This window comes from Eubalaena glacialis, chromosome 11, assembly GCF_028564815.1.
Source record: "Eubalaena glacialis isolate mEubGla1 chromosome 11, mEubGla1.1.hap2.+ XY, whole genome shotgun sequence".
Taxonomy (NCBI): domain Eukaryota; kingdom Metazoa; phylum Chordata; class Mammalia; order Artiodactyla; family Balaenidae; genus Eubalaena; species Eubalaena glacialis.
Window position 1 is genome coordinate 63772178 of NC_083726.1, and position 20176 is coordinate 63792353.

Consider the following 20176-nt stretch of genomic DNA (forward strand, 5'->3'; position numbering starts at 1 on the left):
AATGATTAAAAAAAAAAAAAAAAAAGAGTGACCACTAGACATTGTAAAATAACAAAGAAGAACGAGCCACCAGTGTAAGAAGTGGCTAAATTATCAAATTATCTGGGTACGCAAGTTAGCTCCTGATTCTCTCTGTTCAAAGGACTCAGAGGAATGAGTTGATAGATGGGAAAAGGCAGAGTGTGACAGGAAGTAATACCTGCTTACCTGGAGCAGCTCCCATGACTCCCCAGTCTCTTCACCAATGTACCCCCAGTTAAACCGGCCCCCCCCCCCGCCTCACACTTTAGCCTGGCACTAAACCTAGCGTTGTCCATGTGTGGAAGCCAGTTTGGTTCTTGACCAACCTTTCTAATCTAAGTTTACCAGCATCTGACAAAATGTGTTTAATACGTGCCTGATAATTGTCTGTTGAATAACTGACGAATGACTGGAACCATGACATTGCGTCAGGCCACCCTGAAAGTCTCTGTGCACTCATGCCAACATGACCCTATTTTGCCCAATGTCCAAAGAAATGTCTAAAACAGCTGAAGCAGCAAGACTAGGAAATGGTTTCTCAAGAACTGGTTTGTGCTCCCCTAGGGAGGCTGTCTTTCCCTGGTCAGGACAGGTGAGCTCACCAAGAGAAGACATTGCCTGGCTGAACCATGAAATACCTGAATTCCCTGTAGTGAAGACACTCCCATGTAGAGGAAAACTCCATAGAGTACCGGCATCGGGATAAACTGAAGACGAAAGGGCAGAAAGGGCAGAAATTAAATATGGTATCATAGCACACTCAAGATTATATAAACTTCCAAATCTCCAAGAAGGAAGCAAAGTCACAAAATCACTGCATAGATGCTGCATTCGTTTCTGCTGCCTTTACATGATTTAGAAGTAGAAGCAAAAACAGAAGCTGACAATGATAAAAATCATTTTGTTCTGAAATGAAATGATTACACGTAAGTGTAATCTGGTCCTGGTTAAATCATAGGTCTCACATCTTCTCCCCATCTGGCTCTTCCTCCTCCAGGGAAATGGGCACACACACACACACACACACACACACACACGTACACACACATCTCTTTTACAGAACTGAAACCTTTTAAATCTTTTCTAGTCGCAGAATCATCTCCTCAGGGATTTGGTGTATTTTAATATAGACTAATAACGTTTGCTTTTTTACTAACCAGAGACTTGAGGGCAGGTGTAGGGAGGTTATCTTATCAGAGAAGGAATAATTTGGGGAGAAATATCAACATTACTCTACTGCACTTGAATATACATACACACTTACCACATTATATCAATCTAGGTAATTTTCAGAGCAACTTTATGAGGTAGAGTAATGAGGCCTATGGAATCAAGGCAAGGAAAGTCTTGTTGCCAAGACTAAACTCGACTTGCTTTTATTCTGAGGCTAAAGAACATTCCCAAACATAATTCTTCTTTGAACTAGAAAATCCCATTGGATTTTACGTTGCTCCAGCTCTAGAGTGAATAGACATCTCAATTTGGTGCTAACCTGGTTGGAAGAACTATTGAATGGTTTCCTAAAAGAATCCCCCTGAGACAGTTACAGGAAGGCCAGGCAGTGCCCACCACCAGGCCTTCATGGTTACATTCCCAGAGAAGCAGCGACCTTTGGGCTCCTCCAGATGGCACCTAGACCAGAGGCACCTAGGGCTGGGGACAGAGGGTAGAAGGGGGCAGGTCCATGAGGAGAGGTGGCAAGATTAAGTGGAAGGTAAGGGGACAGGAAGATGGTTCAGAATCCTTTCCCACCTCTCCCACTTCTCACCCTTAAATAGCATTTGCAGTGCAGGCTGAGGTGGTTGACAATTCATCAAAAAGAGGGAGAAGGAGGCAAAGGAGATAAGTAAGTGCTCCAGAATGGTTGGGGCTTGCAGATAGAGCTTTCCTTTTTATTCCATTTTTCCCAGATGCAGGTCTTACACCCACCAAAAAAATTTTTTTTCTCATTTTCAAGGTGGCTCCATCTGTCCAAAAATCCTCTTTTCACCCCACATGTCACACCAGCCACTGCCCATTTTTCTGTTCCACTTCACAGGAAAAAACCTCTTGAAAGAGTTGTCTGCCCACATGCCCTTTACTTCCTCACCACCTATTTACTCTTCGGCCCCTGTCATTCGGCTTCTGCTCTATTGTTCCAATGAATCTGCTCTTGTCCAGTCCCGTTAGGCCTCCATGTTGCCAAACCCAATGGCCTTGATTTAGTCTTCATCTTTCCAGACAGTTTCTGACCAATCACTCCCTTTGCTTGGCTTCCCTGACATCACGGCCTCCTGGTATCCCCCCTCCACCGCTGGCAGCTCCTCTGAGTCTCTGTTGCTACCTCCTCCTCTACCCAACTTCTAAATATCGGCTCTCGCCACGATAGTGAGAGGCCCGCGCACCGCGATGAAGAGTGGCCCCCGCTTGCCGCAACTAGAGAAAGCCCTCGCACAGAAACGAAGACCCAACATAGCCAAAAATAAATAAATAAATAAATAAAATAAAACATCGGCTCTCCTAAGACTCACTCTTCTCTCTAGTCCTCCTCTTTTATATCTACCTTTCTCCCTCATCCACTCCTTTGGCTTTCAATACCACCGATGTGCTGTTGACTCCCACATTTATATTTTTAGTCCAGAAACCTCCTCTAGCCTCTTCACTCAGATGCCTCCCCGACATCTCACTCAAATCTGACCACTGCCCACCCCTTACAAAATCACTTCCTCCTTCATACAGTCTTCTCCCTCTTAAATGCCACCACTCTCCACACAGATGGTCAAGTCAGAAACCCAGCAGGCATTTTGATTTTGCCATTTTCCTCACCCCATTCCACATCCAGTCGACCAGCAAGACCTTTGGATCTCCTCCAAGATATCTATGCATCCCTACTACCAACTTCCTCATCCACGCCACCATCCTCTCTCACCTGTAATAGACTCACCAGCCTCTCTGCCTCTATTTTTCCTCAACCCTAAAAACTTATTTTTTAGATATCAGCCAGAGAGATCTTTTTAAAATACTAAATGGATCATGTCCCTCTCCTGTTAAAACCCTTCAAAGGTTACCTTTACCAGTGTCAGCGAGGGCCTGCATGATCTGCCCCTGCCCACTCTTCAATCTCATCTCAATGCTCTTGCCTTAACTCAACACCCTTGAGCCCTGGTATCTCCTAGAACACATATCACTATTTCCCACCTCAGGGCCTGTCTAGACTGCTTTTCTCCCTTCCCCCATGCCCTCTCCCACCATCCACGGCATGGCTGGCTCCATCTCATCTTAAATACCATCTCCTTAGAGAGGCCTTCTCTGACCACAGTAACTAAAACACCTCCCCTTAATTCTCTATAGTACCACAGAGCACTATATATTTCCTTTTATCACATATCATATTCTGTAATTACCGTGTTTGCTTTCTTAACTAACTTTCTTAACTACATCTTATCTGTCTTATCCCACAAGAATAAATTCCTTCAGGGCAGGTATTTGTATGTGTATCTGTTTGCCGTAGTGCTGTATTCCCAGCACCTATCAGGATTCCTGGCACCAATCAGGCACTCAATATTTACCTAATGAATGAATGAACGGTTACCTTTAATATAGCTGTCATGAAGACTGAGCAGCCCATCAGCACAAAGATCATAAGGCCTGTTACCCTCTGTTCTCGGATACCCAAGAATTTGGGCTGTTCTCCAGGGGCAGAGCACTCAGATTCCAGTTTGAGGCTGTTCACATGTGTGATGGACAGGACAGTTGCAGCCACAAACCAGGGCAGGCCCATGATGGAGCAGACACCCAGCATGATGGCCACCATCAGCAGGTCCAGGTGGTAGCCACATCCTTTCTGTGGGGAAACAGAGTCTCCGTCACCATCAGTGGGCTGGCTGTAGTGGGACATAGGACAGTGAGCTAAGAGTCTCAGGCCCAAAGCAGGAAGGAGTGTATGGATAAGAAGGAAGGGGTCCAGAGATTCCAGCAGAGTCTTCCAGCCCCTCCTGGTTTGGAGGGAACAGAGAAGAAAGAGAAACCTTAGCTGGTCTTACACATGCCAATATCCAATTTTTATTTAAGTGCCCCCAGATCTCACCCTGAGTCTCACATATTCAAAGATTCATCCTTTCTTGGCAGAGTAAGCAGAGACCAAGCCACATCTTGACCATTCTAGAGGGTAGACCCTACAGGAGTCGGAGATAAACAGGTTCCTACAAACACTCCCCATTCCTTGCCAAGTATGGATGCTGCCTACTCTAGGGAAGAAAGGAATAGAGATGAGGCATGAAGCCTCTCACTAATAAATGTACTGGCACCAACCCTACCTCCTAGAATCCTTGGGCTCAAGGTTCAGTCTGGAAACCTCGATAATGGACATCAATGAGAGAATACCTGTTTCTAGGAAACAGTGGCCCAAGCCCTGACCTGAACATCAGGAACATAAGCCTGACCCAGAGCATGTGGCTACATGGGGACCACCAGGAATTCTGCCCACCAACCTCCCTCACAGGTTTGAGAGAAGAGTAATGGACTCCAAGCTTCCTTCACAGCATACAATCATGCTCTACCCTAGTTTCATCTCCAAACCAATCTTTGTCATTAATGGAGGGATTGGAAACCCCTGGAAACCCCATATGAGCTCCTTCCACGACTGATTTTATCCAGGTTCTACAGTTCCTGACCTAAACAGGCTTACCCTAAATTTTAAAAAAATATAATAGGCTGCCATTATTAGTCCTTCTAGGTCAGAACTTCTTGTTACCTTGAGTTTGTGTTCCTTCCTGTTAATGATGACAGCTGTGATCTGCTGGTCCATGAATATCAAGATAGTGCAGAGAAGAGCTGGGATAACTGCAGCTACCACAGTCCACCAGGGATTGGGGCCAATGGGACTAATAATCCACCCTCGATCATCCCGTGTTGGCTAAAGGGAAAAAAACAAGATTTGTGTATTTTAAGTTACTATAGTCATTAGGGCAAAACAGATCAAACTGAATCACAACAACCACATTTCTTTTTATTCCTGAATGAGAATCCTTTAAAAAAAAAAAAAAAAAAAAAGCATGAAATACAGGAAATCTATGGCCTTGTTCCAAATCCCCTTTTGAAAGAGTCAGTCCTCAATTGTCAACTTCTTATGGAATATTCATTACTACTTCACTTCCTTCCCCTACTCTCCAAACCCCTGTGTACAGAAAAAGTGACTTTATCTCAACATTAGCCCAAGTAAAATATACTTAACAACAAAATCTGTTGTCAAAAAAGAATTTAATGACTTCCAAAGACAAATATAAATAACTTTGATTATCCTCCTCACTGCTCCCCTCCAGAAGCCGTATAATGTATGTCTACAGAACAAATAAAGGCAACGTAGAGCCAGTTACATGGAATTTCAGGGGATTGGTCCAAGGACCTCCTCCCATCAGCAGTGAAACAGGGGTCCAGGCACTAAAGACTTGAGAAAGGAGCCCAAGACTGCTGAACTTGGGGACTTGTGTGATCTAGGACCCTCTCCGATGTCCCTGTAAGACCACTGTTCATAAACCTTATTTGGGTGTTTGTAAAATTCCTAAAGTCTCCTAGATCTCAAAAAAATGCTAAGGTACTCTGAGGAAGAAAAGTTCACTTTGTTTGGCGAGTAGTGATGGAGGATAAAAGGCCAGGGGTACAAATTGGCCCAGAATTCACCAAAACTCAATGAACAAAGCAAAGACTATCACATCCAAAGTATTTGGTTCCATATTGGTTATGACTCTAGGATTCAAAGACTCTTCAGTAATGTCACCAAGTCCCAAATTATGAATAGCTTAGGTTCTGAAAGTTTACAGAATCTGTGTTTCCTTAGTAACAATGTTCTAAGTGGTAGTTAAATTGTTAGGTCAACACAAAAACTTATTAAACCCTGACTGACATTACCCCATCAGTAATAGTACTAGCCTTCAGATTGGGTCTTGGTCACTGGGGGCCATGTGGTGTAACAGGGAAGAGGAGAAGGAAGAAAATTTCTTCTCTGCTTCCTGAAAGTGAGGCCTGCCAATGAGCAACACTTTCTTTGACATTCTCCCATTTCCCCTCTCGTCTCTCCTATCTCCCAGAGGCCTTCCTCCCAGATGTCCCAGAAATTCAGTGCCTTCTGACTATCTTAAGCCTACCCATCAGGGAACATTTCCAGGGACTGATTAATGCTCCCAGATTAGTTATTTTTACACAAAATCCATTCCTCCCGCAGGGTCGACCTCAGCCAGGTATTAGAGAAAAAGCTGACTGCACTCATTCACACAAAGGTGAGAATGACATATTCTAGGACGTATATATTTTTAAAGAGGGTGTTTTTTAATCCATCAATTTCTAACTGGTGGAATTTCAGTGAATTTAACAAAATAAAATTTTAAAATTTCAAGCAATATGGAAAAAGGTATTTTTAACCAGGCCTACTTCAGAGAGAGAGAGAGAAAGGGAAGACGAAGGCCGACTGTGCCGGGTGTTTACAAGATAACGGCCTACGTTCCGTCTCCCTCCTCCTCCCCAGCCTCCCCCATTCTCTCCTCTCCTGGCTCCTCTCCGGTCCCTGGGTTTTCTCTCCTCTCCACCCTGTGGGGACCTACGGAACTGAGCTCAGCTCTTCCATCTTCTCAGTTTCCTCAGTTAGTGCCCCCAAATTGAAATCGATTTGGAGTCCCCATGTTTTGATCATTTGTTTTACTTTTTTGTATTGGTTTTTGGATAAACAGTATAGATTATAAAGAGATATACAAACAATGAATTAGGGTTGAAGAGGTGTCACGATTACTCTGGTGGGGGCCCTAGACTGAGAATGAAGCTCCTGGGCCAGCTCACCTCCTCATAGGGCAAGATTCTTGAGGGGCGGGACCGAGGCCTACAAAGAGTCTTTTCATCCTTCCTGATACCCTTATACGGCTGATGCTCAATGAAGTGTTGTTAACCAGACTTGTTCCAGAGACTCATATTTCCACAGTCTCTGGTATATATTTACGTAAATATGCATATTCCATTGTTTTAAATCTTCACATATTAAAAACAATAAGTAGCACTAATGAAAATAAATAATACTTTTCACTCATTAAACAACGTTAGATTTTCTGACTTTTCTGACTTGAACTCAGCCAAGCCTGAAGAGTTTGCTTTTCTGAATGGTGAGGCATGAGGAGCAACGTTCAGATTTAGAGGTCTAAAAAATTCATGATCAGGATGGGGAGAGGCCTTTGAAATAACTTGGGACCAGATTCTATGAAACTACGTAAGGGCATCAAGTACCCTGAGATCTGTTTACCTTGAACACACTGGGAACCTGAAGCTTTGGTGATGGGATGCCAATCAAAAAATCAACAATCACCATTGTGAAGATAGTGAGGAAAACAGCAAAGTCACTCACCATGGAGCGGACCTGGCACAAGAAAGGATTGGAGACGTGTTTCAGTAGGTTAAATACGATAGAAAAGACTCAAGTGTTAAAAGGCTTAAACATCCTCAGAAGAATGCTTTAATTTTATGGTTCAATTAATACAAGCATTTTTAAACAACAGGACACTGTTAACATGCCCAAATTCATCCCTGAAGTGTGGATAGGATGGGAGAGAATGAATCCTCTGACAAACTCTACCGGAACCCACTCCAAACTCTGAGGAGTTCTGTTTAGAGCATCTAGGCCAAGCATTTAGAGAACAGTTCTGAGAACTTGGGATAAGATTTCCTGGGACCAGCAAGGTCCAGCTGTGCCAGCCAAGAACCTCTCAGCAGCACCACTCCTCTTCTCTCTCAGGCCCAAATCGAGTCCATCTGCAAGTCCTGTTGGCTCTGCCTTCAGCTCATGCCCAGAATCTGAGCCCTTCTCACCACCCCCATGGCTCCCACCCAGATCAAAGGCACCAGCAACTCTTGTCTCTGTAGCCGCAGCAGACTCCTAACCCTGCCTCTGTCCTTATTTAAAGCTGCTGGAGGGACTTCCCTGGTGGCGCAGTGGTTAAGAATCTGCCTGCCAATGCAGGGGACACGGGTTCGAGCCCTGGTCCGGGAAGATCCCACATGCTGCGGGGCAACTAAGCCTGTGCGCCACAACTACTGAGCCTGCACTCTGGAGCCCACGAGCCACAGCTACTGAGCCCGCGGGCCACAACTACTGAAGCCTGCATGCCTAGAGCCCGCCCACCGCAACGAAGAGTAGCCCCCGCTCTCCGCAACTAGAGAAAGCCCACGCGCAGCAACAAAGACGCAACGCAGCCAAAAATAAATAAATAAATAAATATTTTAAAATTAATTAATTAAAAAAAATAAAGCCGCTGGAGTGATCATTTAAAACACAAGTCAGATCCCATCACTCCTCTACCCAAACCCTGAAATGGCTCCTCATTTCACTGAGTTAAAAAACCCAGAGCCCTTCTTGGCCCGTGAGGCCCACACGCACTGGCATCTTTACTGCTCTGACCCAGCTCCCAATGCTCCCTGGCTCACTCACTCTGCTCCAGCCACACAGACCTCCTTGCTGTTTCCTACTCACGCCAGACTCACTCCCACCTCAGGGCCTTTATACTTGCTCATCCCTCTGCCTCAACTGCTTTCCCTCCAGGTAACCCTGTGGGTAGCTCCCTCCTTTACGTTCACTCAAATATCACCTTCCCCATCGGATCTTCTCTGATGCTCCTCCTTAAAATTGGTCACCACCCTCCATCCCAGCACTTCCTGTACTCCTTTCCTACTTTATTTTTCTCCATAGCACTTATCACCATTTTGCCCCTTAGGGGACTGACTCTCCCACTCTATAGTTTAGGTAGCTTTAATAAAATACAATGCCCCTCAAATGCCCAGTGCCCACCTTAATCTGAACTTCCAACGAGACAGAACCAAATATATCTTAGCCCCATGTAACATCACTGACACCTTCATCTGACTTTGCTTTCCTTTGAAACCTGACGTTTCCAGCTCCCTTTCCCTGGTTTTGTTAGTTCTCCTACGAATGTTACATAAATTCTCTGAAAATGTAGCTGCCCCACCATGAAGCCCATCCTGACCAGCCTGGGGCCCAGGGCCCTTCTCTCCTCTGAACTCCTATGGCCCTTATGGCATCTAACTATTTACTACTGTCTCCTACGGGCATGTTGCTTCATGGGTTTCCCCTTCCTATCTGATGGCAGGGACCATATATTTTATAAAATCATATAATAGCTTTATTGAGATACAATTCACATGTTTTACAGTTTGTTTTATTATTTTTTTATTGAAGGATAGTTGATTTACAATGTTTCAGGTGTACAGCAAAGTGATTCAGTTCCATATATATATATATATATATACACACACACATATATATATTCTTATTCAGATCCTTTTCCATTATAGGTTATTATAAGATATTGAGTAGAGTTCCCTGGGCTCTACAGTAGGTCTTTGTTGTTTTATCTATTTTGTACATAGTAGTGTGTATGTTACAGAGGTCATATTTTAAACTTCTTCTGCATCCCCTGTAGCACTCGACCTGGGCCTGAGCAAGTAGTCAGTACACAGCTGCCACTTGTTCACAATTTGTCCAGACTGGAAACACGCCCCAGAACTTATTCCATATGCGCCTCCCTTAACCACTGTGTAGGTTGACTGACGTCTGAGACTGTGTTTTCGTCATGAACGTGTGCACAGTAAATGCCTCAGCCACTGAGCCCTCACCCATTCACACATCCTGCTCTGCAAAGGCGCCCGACTGAAGACGCACACACAGAAAAACCGCCATTTCCTCCTGACTGATCTCCTCCTCAAAGCAAAGACCCCTTTAGCCACTCTACGCTTGGCCTCTAATTCCACCCTGCCAAAACCAGTCACGATACAAATAATGCCATCTGCGTCAGGGAGAGATGGTTGAGGTTTCAAACCATCATGCAGACCAAGTCAGTGATTTCATAAGCTCTTACCAGAGCCGTCCCAGGGAGGATACCCTGGGGTCCCCTACGCATCCCAAGCAATCATCCCAATTTACTATCTTCAGGAGCCAGCTCCAGCTACTGCTCGCCATGTGCTCCAGCGCGCTGGAAATGAGACTTAACCACTCTTAGAGAACACGATTACCACCTTAAACTCACTTGACACTTTTCAATCAAAACCTCCTAAGTATTAACCCTTCATCCCACACCACACATCTATGAAAGAGGCTGCTGGACACAGGAAGAAGAGAAGGCCACGGCCTCCAAAATCAGGTCACTTGGAGCTCGGCGCCTGCCAATCTACTTACAAGCACCATGGAGGCTGAGAACAGGCTCTGTTATATTAGAAGTCTAACACGAAAGAAATGCAAGAGCGTGCTACGTACTCTGGTTGGGAAATAGCGGCTTGTCTTAAATGTCTTCAAGGTGCTGGAGAGGATGAAGGTGGTGAAGAAGAGAATGCAGGACCAAAAGAGCACATCGGGAGTATAGGGTCCATGGTGGCCGCACGCAGAGCCCGTGAACTCTCCATGCATCTCCTGGCACTCCTGAAGGAACAGGCATTCTGGGTGATGAAAGGCAGGCACGAGGGAGGAAATAGCTGCTGAGTCCACCAGCACTGTCATCCCACGGTTGCTGGGAAGCTCAGGCTGCCTGCAGCATCTACTTACCCTCCATGTAGCTGTGGGGCTCTTGCTTGCAGGTAGAGTGACTACTTAGAGTCCTAACTAAAACACTTTTGTAAAGGACACCAAACTGTCTCAAGAAAACACGAGGTTCTAGGAGGGCCCTAGCAATCTGTATTATTTTTATTACAGAGGACTTCCAAAATTGAATGTTCTTCGAGCCCCACAAAACCTGGATGTGCCCCCCTACCCTCTCTGATTTCATCCGCCCACATCCTGAGTGCAGGGCCACTGGGTGGGATCGTGTGGGAGAGAAGAGAGAGGTAGTCCTCCTTTCCCTTTACGCAGAGAGAATTTTGAAGGGGAAAGGAAAGTCAGTAAGAATAGTTTAAAAAAAGCTTTATTTTTGTAAATGCCAGAGCTTGCTGAAGGGCTACCCCACTTCTACCTAGAAGGTCCCCTTAAACCTGGAGGTCACAAGACTGAGCCTCCTGGCAGCGCCCAGACTTACACTAACAGTCAGGTTGGCCCAGTGGACTTCTGTTGTCACGATGTTGTGGTCCTTCCAGTACTGTAAGGTGTGATTGTTTGGATTCTCTGGGAGAGTACACCTGCAGCTGAGGGGAGAAGAAAAAAGATTCCTAAGGGAAGTAGTCAAGTATTCAATTAAATATTTCTAGCCATGACAGGGCTACAGGCACTGCCAAAGCCCACATTATTTCTCCTTTGCCCACTTCAGATCCCTGAGGTTGGTCCTATTCATTGAGACCCAATCACACTCTGATTTTTCAGTCAATCATTACTAAAATTGGGCTCAAATCGGCATGTGGGTCTTGGATTAAATTGTGCTGACAACCAAGTTTGGCATCTGATGTGGTAGTTTCCTTGTTTAGTTTCTATCTCTTAGGCTCTTCCTATGAAATTCACTCTACATAGCAAGGAGGACCGGATACACCATTCAGCTCTCAACAGCCTCCCCAAGCCTAAGTATCCTGCTCCTTAAACCTGCATCACATTCTTGCTCTAAAAATCAGAGCCTCTTGGAATTATGACGGAAGCTACATTATCCCTGGTAATATCGCACTATCTTGACCATTCCCTGGCTTCCCCCGGCCTCGTCTCGCATCCAAACCAGAGCAGACCAGACCTGTCCCAATGGCCACCATGTTGCTTCCCAGTCCCAGCATGCTTCACTCCTGAACTGCCTCCCAGTATTCTCAACTGATACAGCCATTCCCATCAACTTTGTTTCATCTCTGATTTTAATGAGCATGCCTTCTAAGGATATAGCATCACAGAATTAAAATTCAAAAAGATCTCAATAGGTAATAACAATAGGAGGAAATCAACAAAATGAAAATAGGGAAAGCCATAAAGTCCTACATTTAGGTATAAAAAAATCAATTCCAAACTTGGAAACAACAAAGATGTCCTTCAGTAGGTGAATGGATGTACTGTAGTACATCTAGACAATGGACTATTACTCAGTGCTAAAAAGAAACGAGCTATCAAGCCATGGAAAGACATAGAAGACCTTTAAGTGTGTATTACGAAGAGAATGAAGCCAACCTGAAAAGCCTACGTACTGTTTCATCACAACTATATGACATTGTAGAAAAGGCAAAACTACGGAGTAAAAAGATCAGTGGTTGCCAGGGGTTGGGGTGATGGGGAGGGATAAATATGAAGAGCACAGAGGATTTTTAGGGCAGGGAAACTATTCTGTAGGATACTACAGTGGCAGATATGTCATTATACATTTGTCAAAATCCACAGAATGTACAATGCCAAGAGTGAACCCTAATGTAAACTCTGGACTTTGGGTAATAATGATCTGTCATTGACTGCAACAAACATGCCACTCTGGTGAGGGATGTTGATAGTGGGGGAGGCTGTGCGTGTGAGCGCAGTGGGTGTGTGGGAACTCTCTGTACTTTCGGCTCAATTCTGCTGTGATTCTAAAACTTGCTCTTAAAAAATTAAGTCTATTTAGGGACTTCCCCGGTGGCACAGTGGTTAAGAATCCGCCTGCCAATGCAGGGGACACGGGTTCAAGCCCTGGTCTGGGAAGATCCCACATGCCGTGGAGCAACTAAACCTGTGTGTCACAACTACTGAAGCCTGTGAACCTAGAACCCGTGCTCCACAACAAGAGAAGCCACCTCAATGAGAAGCCTGTGCACCACAACGGAGAGTAGCCCCTGCTCGCCGCAACTAGAGAAAGCCCACGCCCAGCAATGAAGACCCAAAGCAGCGAGGAGGAGCTTCAAGATGGCGGAAGAGTAAGACGTGGAGATCACCTTCCCCCCCACAAATACATCAGAAATACATCTACATGTGGAACAACTCCTACAGAACACCTACTGAACGCTGGCAGAAGACCTCAGACCTCCCAAAAGGCAAGAAACTCCCCACATACCTGGGTAGGGCAAAAGAAAAAAGAAAACACAGAGACAAAAGAGTAGGGATGGGACCTGCACCTCTGGGAGGGAGCCGTGAAGGAGGAAAAGTTTCCACACACTAGGAAGCCCCTTCACTGGTGAAGACGGGAGGTGGTGGGGGGGAAGCTTTGGAGCCACGGAGGAGAGCGCAGCAACAGGGGTGCGGAAGGCAAAGGGGAGAGATTCCCGCACAGAGGATCGGTGCCGAGCAGCACTCACCAGCCCAAGAGGCCTGTCTGCTCACCCGCCGGGGCGGGCGGGACCTGGGAGCTGAGGCTCGGGCTTCGGTCGGATCCCAGGGAGAGGACTGCGGTTGGCTGCGTGAACACAGCCTGAAGGGGGCTAGTGCACCACAGCTAGCTGGGAGGGAGTCCGGGAAAAAGTCCGGAGCTGCCGAAGAGGCAAGAGACTTTTTCTTGCCTCTTTGTTTCCTGGTGTGAGAGGAGAGGGGATTAAGAGCGCTGCTTAAAGGAGTTCCAGAGACAGGCGCGAGCCGCGGCTCTCAGGGCGGACCCCAGAGACAGGCATGGGACGCTAAGGCTGCTGCTGCCGCCACCAAGAAGCCTGTGTGCGAGCACAGGTCACTCTCCACACCTCCCCTCCCGGGAGCCTGTGCAGCCCGCCACTGCCAGGCTCCCGTGATCCGGGGACAACTTCCCCGGGAGAACGCACGGCGCGCCTCAGGCTGCTGCAACGTCACGCCGGCCTCTGCCGTCGCAGGCTTGCCCCGCATCCGTACCCCTCCCTCCCCTCAGCCTGAGTGAGCCAGAGCCCCCTAATCAGCTGCTCCTTTAACCCTGTCCTGTCTGAGCGAAGAACAGATGCCCTCAGGCGACCTACACGCAGAGGCAGGGCCAAATCCAAAGCTGAACCCCGGGAGCTGTGCGAACAAAGAAGAGAAAGGGAAATCTCTCCCAGCAGCCTCAGGAGCAGCAGATTAAATCTCCACAATCAACTTGATGTACCTGCATCTGTGGAATACCTGAATAGACAACGAATCATCCCAAATTGAGGAGGTGGACTTTGGGAGCAACGATATATATATATTTTTCCCCTTTTTCTCTTTTTGTGAGTGTGTATGCGTATGCTTCTGTGTGTGATTTTGTCTGTATAGCTTTGCTTTTACCATTTGTCCTAGGGTTCTGTTTGTCCATTTTTTTTTTGTTTTTTGTTTTTAGTGTAGTTTTCAGTGCTTGTTATCATTGGTGAATTTGTTTTTTGGTTTGGTTGATCTTTTTCTTTTTTTTTTAATTACTTAAAAAAAATTTTTTAATAATTATTTTTGGTTTTTTATTTTAATAACTCTTTATTTTATTTTATCTTTTTCTTCCTTTCTTTCTTTTTTTTCTCCCTTTTATTCTGATCCGTGTGGATGCCAGGCTCTTGGTGCTCTGGCCAGGCGTCAGGGCTGTGCCTCTGAGGTGGGAGAGCCAAGTTCGGGACATTGGTCCACCAGAGACCTCCCAGCTCCACGTAATATCAAACGGCGAAAATCTCCCAGAGATCTCCATCTCAACGCCAAGACCCAGCTCCACTCAACGACCAGCAAGCTACAGTGCTGGACACCCCATGCCAAACAACTAGCAAGACAGGAACACAACCCCACCCATTAGCAGAGAGGCTGCCTAAAATCATAATAAGGTCACAGACACCCCAAAACACACCATCAGACGTGGACCTGCCCACCAGAAAGACAAGATCCAGCCTCATCAACCAGAACACATGCACTAGTCCCCTCCACCAGGAAGCCTACACAACCCACTGAACCAACCTTAGCCACTGTGGGCAGACACCAAAAACAAGGGGAACTACGAACGTGCAGCCTGCGAAAAGGAGACCCCAAACACAGTAAGTTAAGCAAAATGAGAAGACAGAGAAACACACAGCAGATGAAGGAGCAAGGTAAAAACCCACCAGACCTAACAAATGAAGAGGAAATAGGCAGTCTCCCTGAAAAAGAATTTAGAATAATGATGGTAAAGGTGATCCAAAATCTTGGAAATAGAATGGAGAAAATATAAGAAACGTTTAACAAGGACCTAGAAGAACTAAAGAGCAAAGAAACAATCATGAACAACACAATAAATGAAATTAAAAATTCTCTAGAAGGGATCAATAGCAGAATAACTGAGGCAGAAGAACAGATAAGTGACCTGGAAGATAAAATAGTAGAAATAACTACTGCAGAGCAGAATAAAGAAAAAAGAATGAAAAGAATTGAGGACAGTCTCAGAGAACTCTGGGACAATATTAAACGCACCAACATTCGACTTATAGGGGTCCCAGAAGAAGAAGAGAAAACGAAAGGGACTGAGAAAATATTTGAAGAGATTATAGTTGAAAACTTCCCTAATATGGGAAAGGAAATAGTTAATCAAGTTCAGGAAGCACAGAGAGTCCCATAGAGGATAAATCCAAGGAGAAACACGCCAAGACACATATTAATCAAACTATCAAAAATTAAATACAAAGAAAAAATATTAAAAGCAGCGAGGGAAAAACAACAAATAACACACAAGGGAATCCCCATAAGGTTAACAGCTGATCTTTCAGCAGAAACTCTGCAAGCCAGAAGGGAGTGGCAGGATATATTTAAAGTGATGAAAGGGAAAAACCTACAACCAAGATTACTCTATCCAGCAAGGATTTCATTCAGATTTGACAGAGAAATTAAAACCTTTACAGACAAGCAAAAGCTAAGAGAATTCAGCACCACCAAACCAGCTTTACAACAAATGCTAAAGGAACTTCTCTAGGCAGGAAATACAAGAGAAGGAAAACACCTACAACAACAAACCCAAAACAATTAAGAAAATGGTAATAGGAACATACATATCGATAATTACCTTAAATGTAAATGGATTAAATGCTCCAACCAAAAGACACAGACTGGCTGAATGGATACAAAAACAAGACCCGTACATATGCTGTCTACAAGAGACCCACTTCAGACCTAGGGACACATACAGACTGAAAGTGAGGGGATGGAACAAGATATTCCATGCAAACGGAAATCAAAAGAAAGCTGGGGTAGCAATTCTCACATCAGACAAAATAGACTTTAAAACAAAGACTATTACAAGAGACAAAGAAGGACACTACATAATGATCAAGGGATCAATCCAAGAAGAAGATATAACAATTGTAAATATTTATGCACCCAACATAGGAGCACCTCAGTACATGAGGCAAATACTAACAGCCATAAAAGGGGAAATTGACAGTAACACAATCATAGCAGGGGACTTTAACACCCCACTTTCACCAATGGACAGATCATCCAAAATGAAAATAAATAAGGAAACACAAGCTTTAAATGATACATTAAACAAGATGGACTTAATTGATATTTATAGGGCATTCCATCCAAAAACAACAGAATACACTTTCTTCTCAAGTGCTCGTGGAACATTCTCCAGGATAGATCATATCTTGGGTCACAAATCAAGCCTTGGTAAATTTAAGGAAATTGAAATCGTACCAAGTATCTTTTCCGACCACAACGCTATGAGACTAGATATCAATTACAGGAAAAAAGTCTGTAAAAAATACAAACACATGGAGGCTAAACAATACACTACTTAATAACCAAGAGATCACTGAAGAAACCAAAGAGGAAATCAAAAAATACCTAGAAACAAATGACAATGAAAACACGACAACCCAAAACCTATGGGATGCAGCAAAAGCAGTTCTAAGAGGGAAGTTTATAGCAATACAATCCTACCTTAAGAAACAAGAAACATCTCAAATAAACAACCTAACCTTACACCTAAAGCAATTAGAGAAAGAAGAACAAAAATCCCCAAAGTTAGCAGAAGGAAAGAAATCATAAAGATCAGATCAGAAATAAATGAAAAAGAAATGAAACGATAGCAAAGATCAATAAAACTAAAAGCTGGTTCTTTGAGAAGATAAACAAAATTGATAAACCATTAGACAGACTCATCAAGAAAAAAAGGGAGAAGACCAAATCAATAGAATTAGAAATGAAAAAGGGGAAGTAACAACTGACACTGCAGAAATACAAAGGATCATGAGAGATACTTCAAGCAACTATATGCCAATAAAATGGACAACCTGGAAGAAATGGACAAATTCTTAGAAAAGCACAACCTTCCAAGACGGAACCAGGAAGAAATAGAAAATATAAACAGACAAATCACAAGCACTGAAATTGAAACTGTGATTAAAAATCTTCCAACAAACAAAAGCCCAGGACCAGATGGTTTCACAGGTGAATTCTATCAAACATTTAGAGGAGAGCTAACACCTATCCTTCTCAAACTCTTCCAAAATACAGCAGAGGGAGGAACACTCCCAAACTCATTCTGTGAGGCCACCATCACCCTGATACCAAAACCAGACAAAGATGTCACAAAAAAAGAAAACTACAGGCCAAAAGCACTGAAGAACACAGATGCAAAAATCCTCAACAAAATACTAGCAAACAGAATCCAACAGCACATTAAAAGGATCATACACGATGATCAAGTGGGGTTTATCCCAGGAATGCAAGGATTCTTCAATATACGCAAATCAATCAATGTGATACACCACATTAACAAATTGAAGGAGAAAAACCATATGATCATCTCAATAGATGCAGAGAAAGCTTTCGACAAAATTCAACACCCATTTACGATAAAAACCCTCCAGAAAGTAGGCATAGAGGGAACTTACCTCAACATAATAAAGGGCATATATGACAAACCCACAGCCAACATCATCCTCAATCGTGAAAAACTGAAACCATTTCCACTAAGATCAGGAACAAGACAAGGTTGCCCACTCTCACCACCATTATTCAACATAGTTTTGGAAGTTTCAGCCACAGCAATCAGAGAAGAAAAAGAAATAAAAGGAAGCCAAATTGGAAAACAAGAAGTAACGCTGTCACTGTTTGCAGATGACATGATACTATACATAGAGAATCCTAAAGATGCTACCAGAAAACTACTAGAGCTAATCAATGAATTTGGTAAAGTAGCAGGATACAAAATTAACGCACAGAAATCTCTTGCATTTCTATACACTAATGATGAAAAATCTGAAAGTGAAATTAAGAAAACACTCCCATTTACCATTGCAACAAAAAGAATAAAATACCTAGGAATAAACCTACCTAAGGAGACAAAAGACCTGTATGCAGAAAATTAAAAGACACTGATGAAAGAAATTAAAGATGATACAAATAGATGGAGAGCTACACCATGTTCTTGGATTGGAAGAATCAACATTGTGAAAATGACTATACTACCCAAAGCAATCTACAGATTCAATGCAATTCCTATCAAACTATCGCTGGCATTTTTCACAGAACTAGAACAAAAAATTTCACAATTTGTATGGAAACACAAAAGACCCTGAATAGCCAAAGCAATCTTGAGAAAGAAAAACGGAGCTGGGGGAATCAGGCTCCCGGACTTCAGACTATACTACAAAGCTACAGTAATCAAGACAGTATGGTACTGGCACAAAAACAGAAATATAGATCAATGGAACAGGATAGAAAGCCCAGAGGTAAACCCACGCACATATGGTCACCTTCTCTTTGATAAAGGAGGCAAGAATATACAGTGGAGAAAAGACAGCCTCTTCAAGAAGTGGTGCTGGGAAAACTGGACAGCTACATGTAAAACAATGAAATTAGAACACTCCCTAACACCATACACAAAAATAAACTCAAAATGGATTAAAGACCTAAATGTAAGGCCAGACACTATCAAACTCTCAGAGGAAAACATAGGCAGAACACTCTATGACATAAATCACAGCAAGATCCTTTTTGACCCAGCTCCTAGAGAAATGGAAATAAAAACACAAATAAACAAATGGGACCTAATGAAACTTAAAAGCTTTTGCACAGCCAAGGAAACCATAAACAAGACGAAAAGACAACCCTCAGAATGGGAGAAAATTTTTGCAAATGAAGCGACTGACAAAGGATTAATCTCCAAAATTTACAAGCAGCTCATGCAGCTCAATATCAAAAAAACAAACAACCTAATCCAAAAATGGGCAGAAGACCTAAATAGACATTTCTCCAAAGAAGATATACAGACTGCGAACAAACACATGAAAGAATGCTCAACATCACTAATCATTAGAGAAATGCAAATCATAACTACAATGAGGGGCTTCCCTGGTGGCGCAGTGGTTGAGAATCCGCCTGCCAATGCAGGGGACACGGGTTCGAGCCCTGGTCTGGGAAGATCCCACATGCCGCGGAGCAACTGGGCCTGTGAGCCACAATTACTGAGCCTGCGCGTCTGGAGCCTGTGCTCCGCAACAAGAGAGGCCGCGATAGTGAGAGGCCTGCGCACCTCGATGAAGAGTGGCCCCCGCTTGCCACAACTAGAAGAAAGCCCTCGCACAGAAACGAAGACCCAACACAGCCATAAAAAAAAAAAAAAAAAAAAAACTACAATGAGGTATCACCTCACACCGGTCAGAATGGCCATCATCAAAAATCTACAAACAATAAATGCTGGAGAGGGTGTGGAGAAAAAGGAACCCTCTTGCACTGTTGGTGGGAATGTAAATTGATACAGCCACTATGGAGAACAGTACGGAGGTTCCTTAAAAAACTAAAAATAGAACTACCATACGACCCAGCATCTCACTACTGGGCATATACCCTGAGAAAACCATAATTCAAAAAGAGTCATGTACCACAATGTTCATTGCAGCTCTATTTACAACAGCCAGGACTTGGAAGCAACCTAAGTGTCCATCGACAGATGAATGGATAAAGAAGATGTGGCACATATATACAATGGAATATTACTCAGCCATAAAAAGAAACGAAATTGAGTTATTTGTAGTGAGGTGGATGGACCTAGGGTCTGTCATACAGAGTGAAGTAAGTCAGAAGGAGAAAAACAAATACCGTACGCTAACACATATATACGGAATCTAAAAAAAAAAAAAAAAAAAATGGTCATGAAGAACCTAGGGGCAAGACGGGAATAAAGATGCAGACCTACTAGAGAATAGACTTGAGGACACGGGGAGGGGGAAGGGTAAGCTGGGACAAAGTGAGAGAGTGGTAGTGTATATATGGACATATATACACTACCAAATGTAAAATAGATAGCTAGTGGGAAGCAGTCGCATAGCACAGGGAGATCAGCTCAGTGCTTTGTGACCAGCTAGAAGGGTGGGATAGGGAGGGAGATGCAAGAGCAAA

General features: G+C 43.9%; 1 protein-coding gene across 1 annotated transcript in view; it reads right to left on the minus strand.

The window, feature by feature from the left end:
• Positions 1-20176, minus strand: part of SLC4A8 (solute carrier family 4 member 8) — a 53753-nt gene that overhangs the window by 11446 nt on the left and 22131 nt on the right. The window contains exons 13-18 of the mRNA XM_061205260.1: positions 11055-11160; positions 10304-10465; positions 7283-7396; positions 4754-4915; positions 3593-3844; positions 660-728 (exon numbers count right to left, since the gene is read on the minus strand). Coding sequence (XP_061061243.1) covers positions 660-728; positions 3593-3844; positions 4754-4915; positions 7283-7396; positions 10304-10465; positions 11055-11160 — 865 coding nt within the window. The remainder of the gene's footprint in view (positions 1-659; positions 729-3592; positions 3845-4753; positions 4916-7282; positions 7397-10303; positions 10466-11054; positions 11161-20176) is intronic.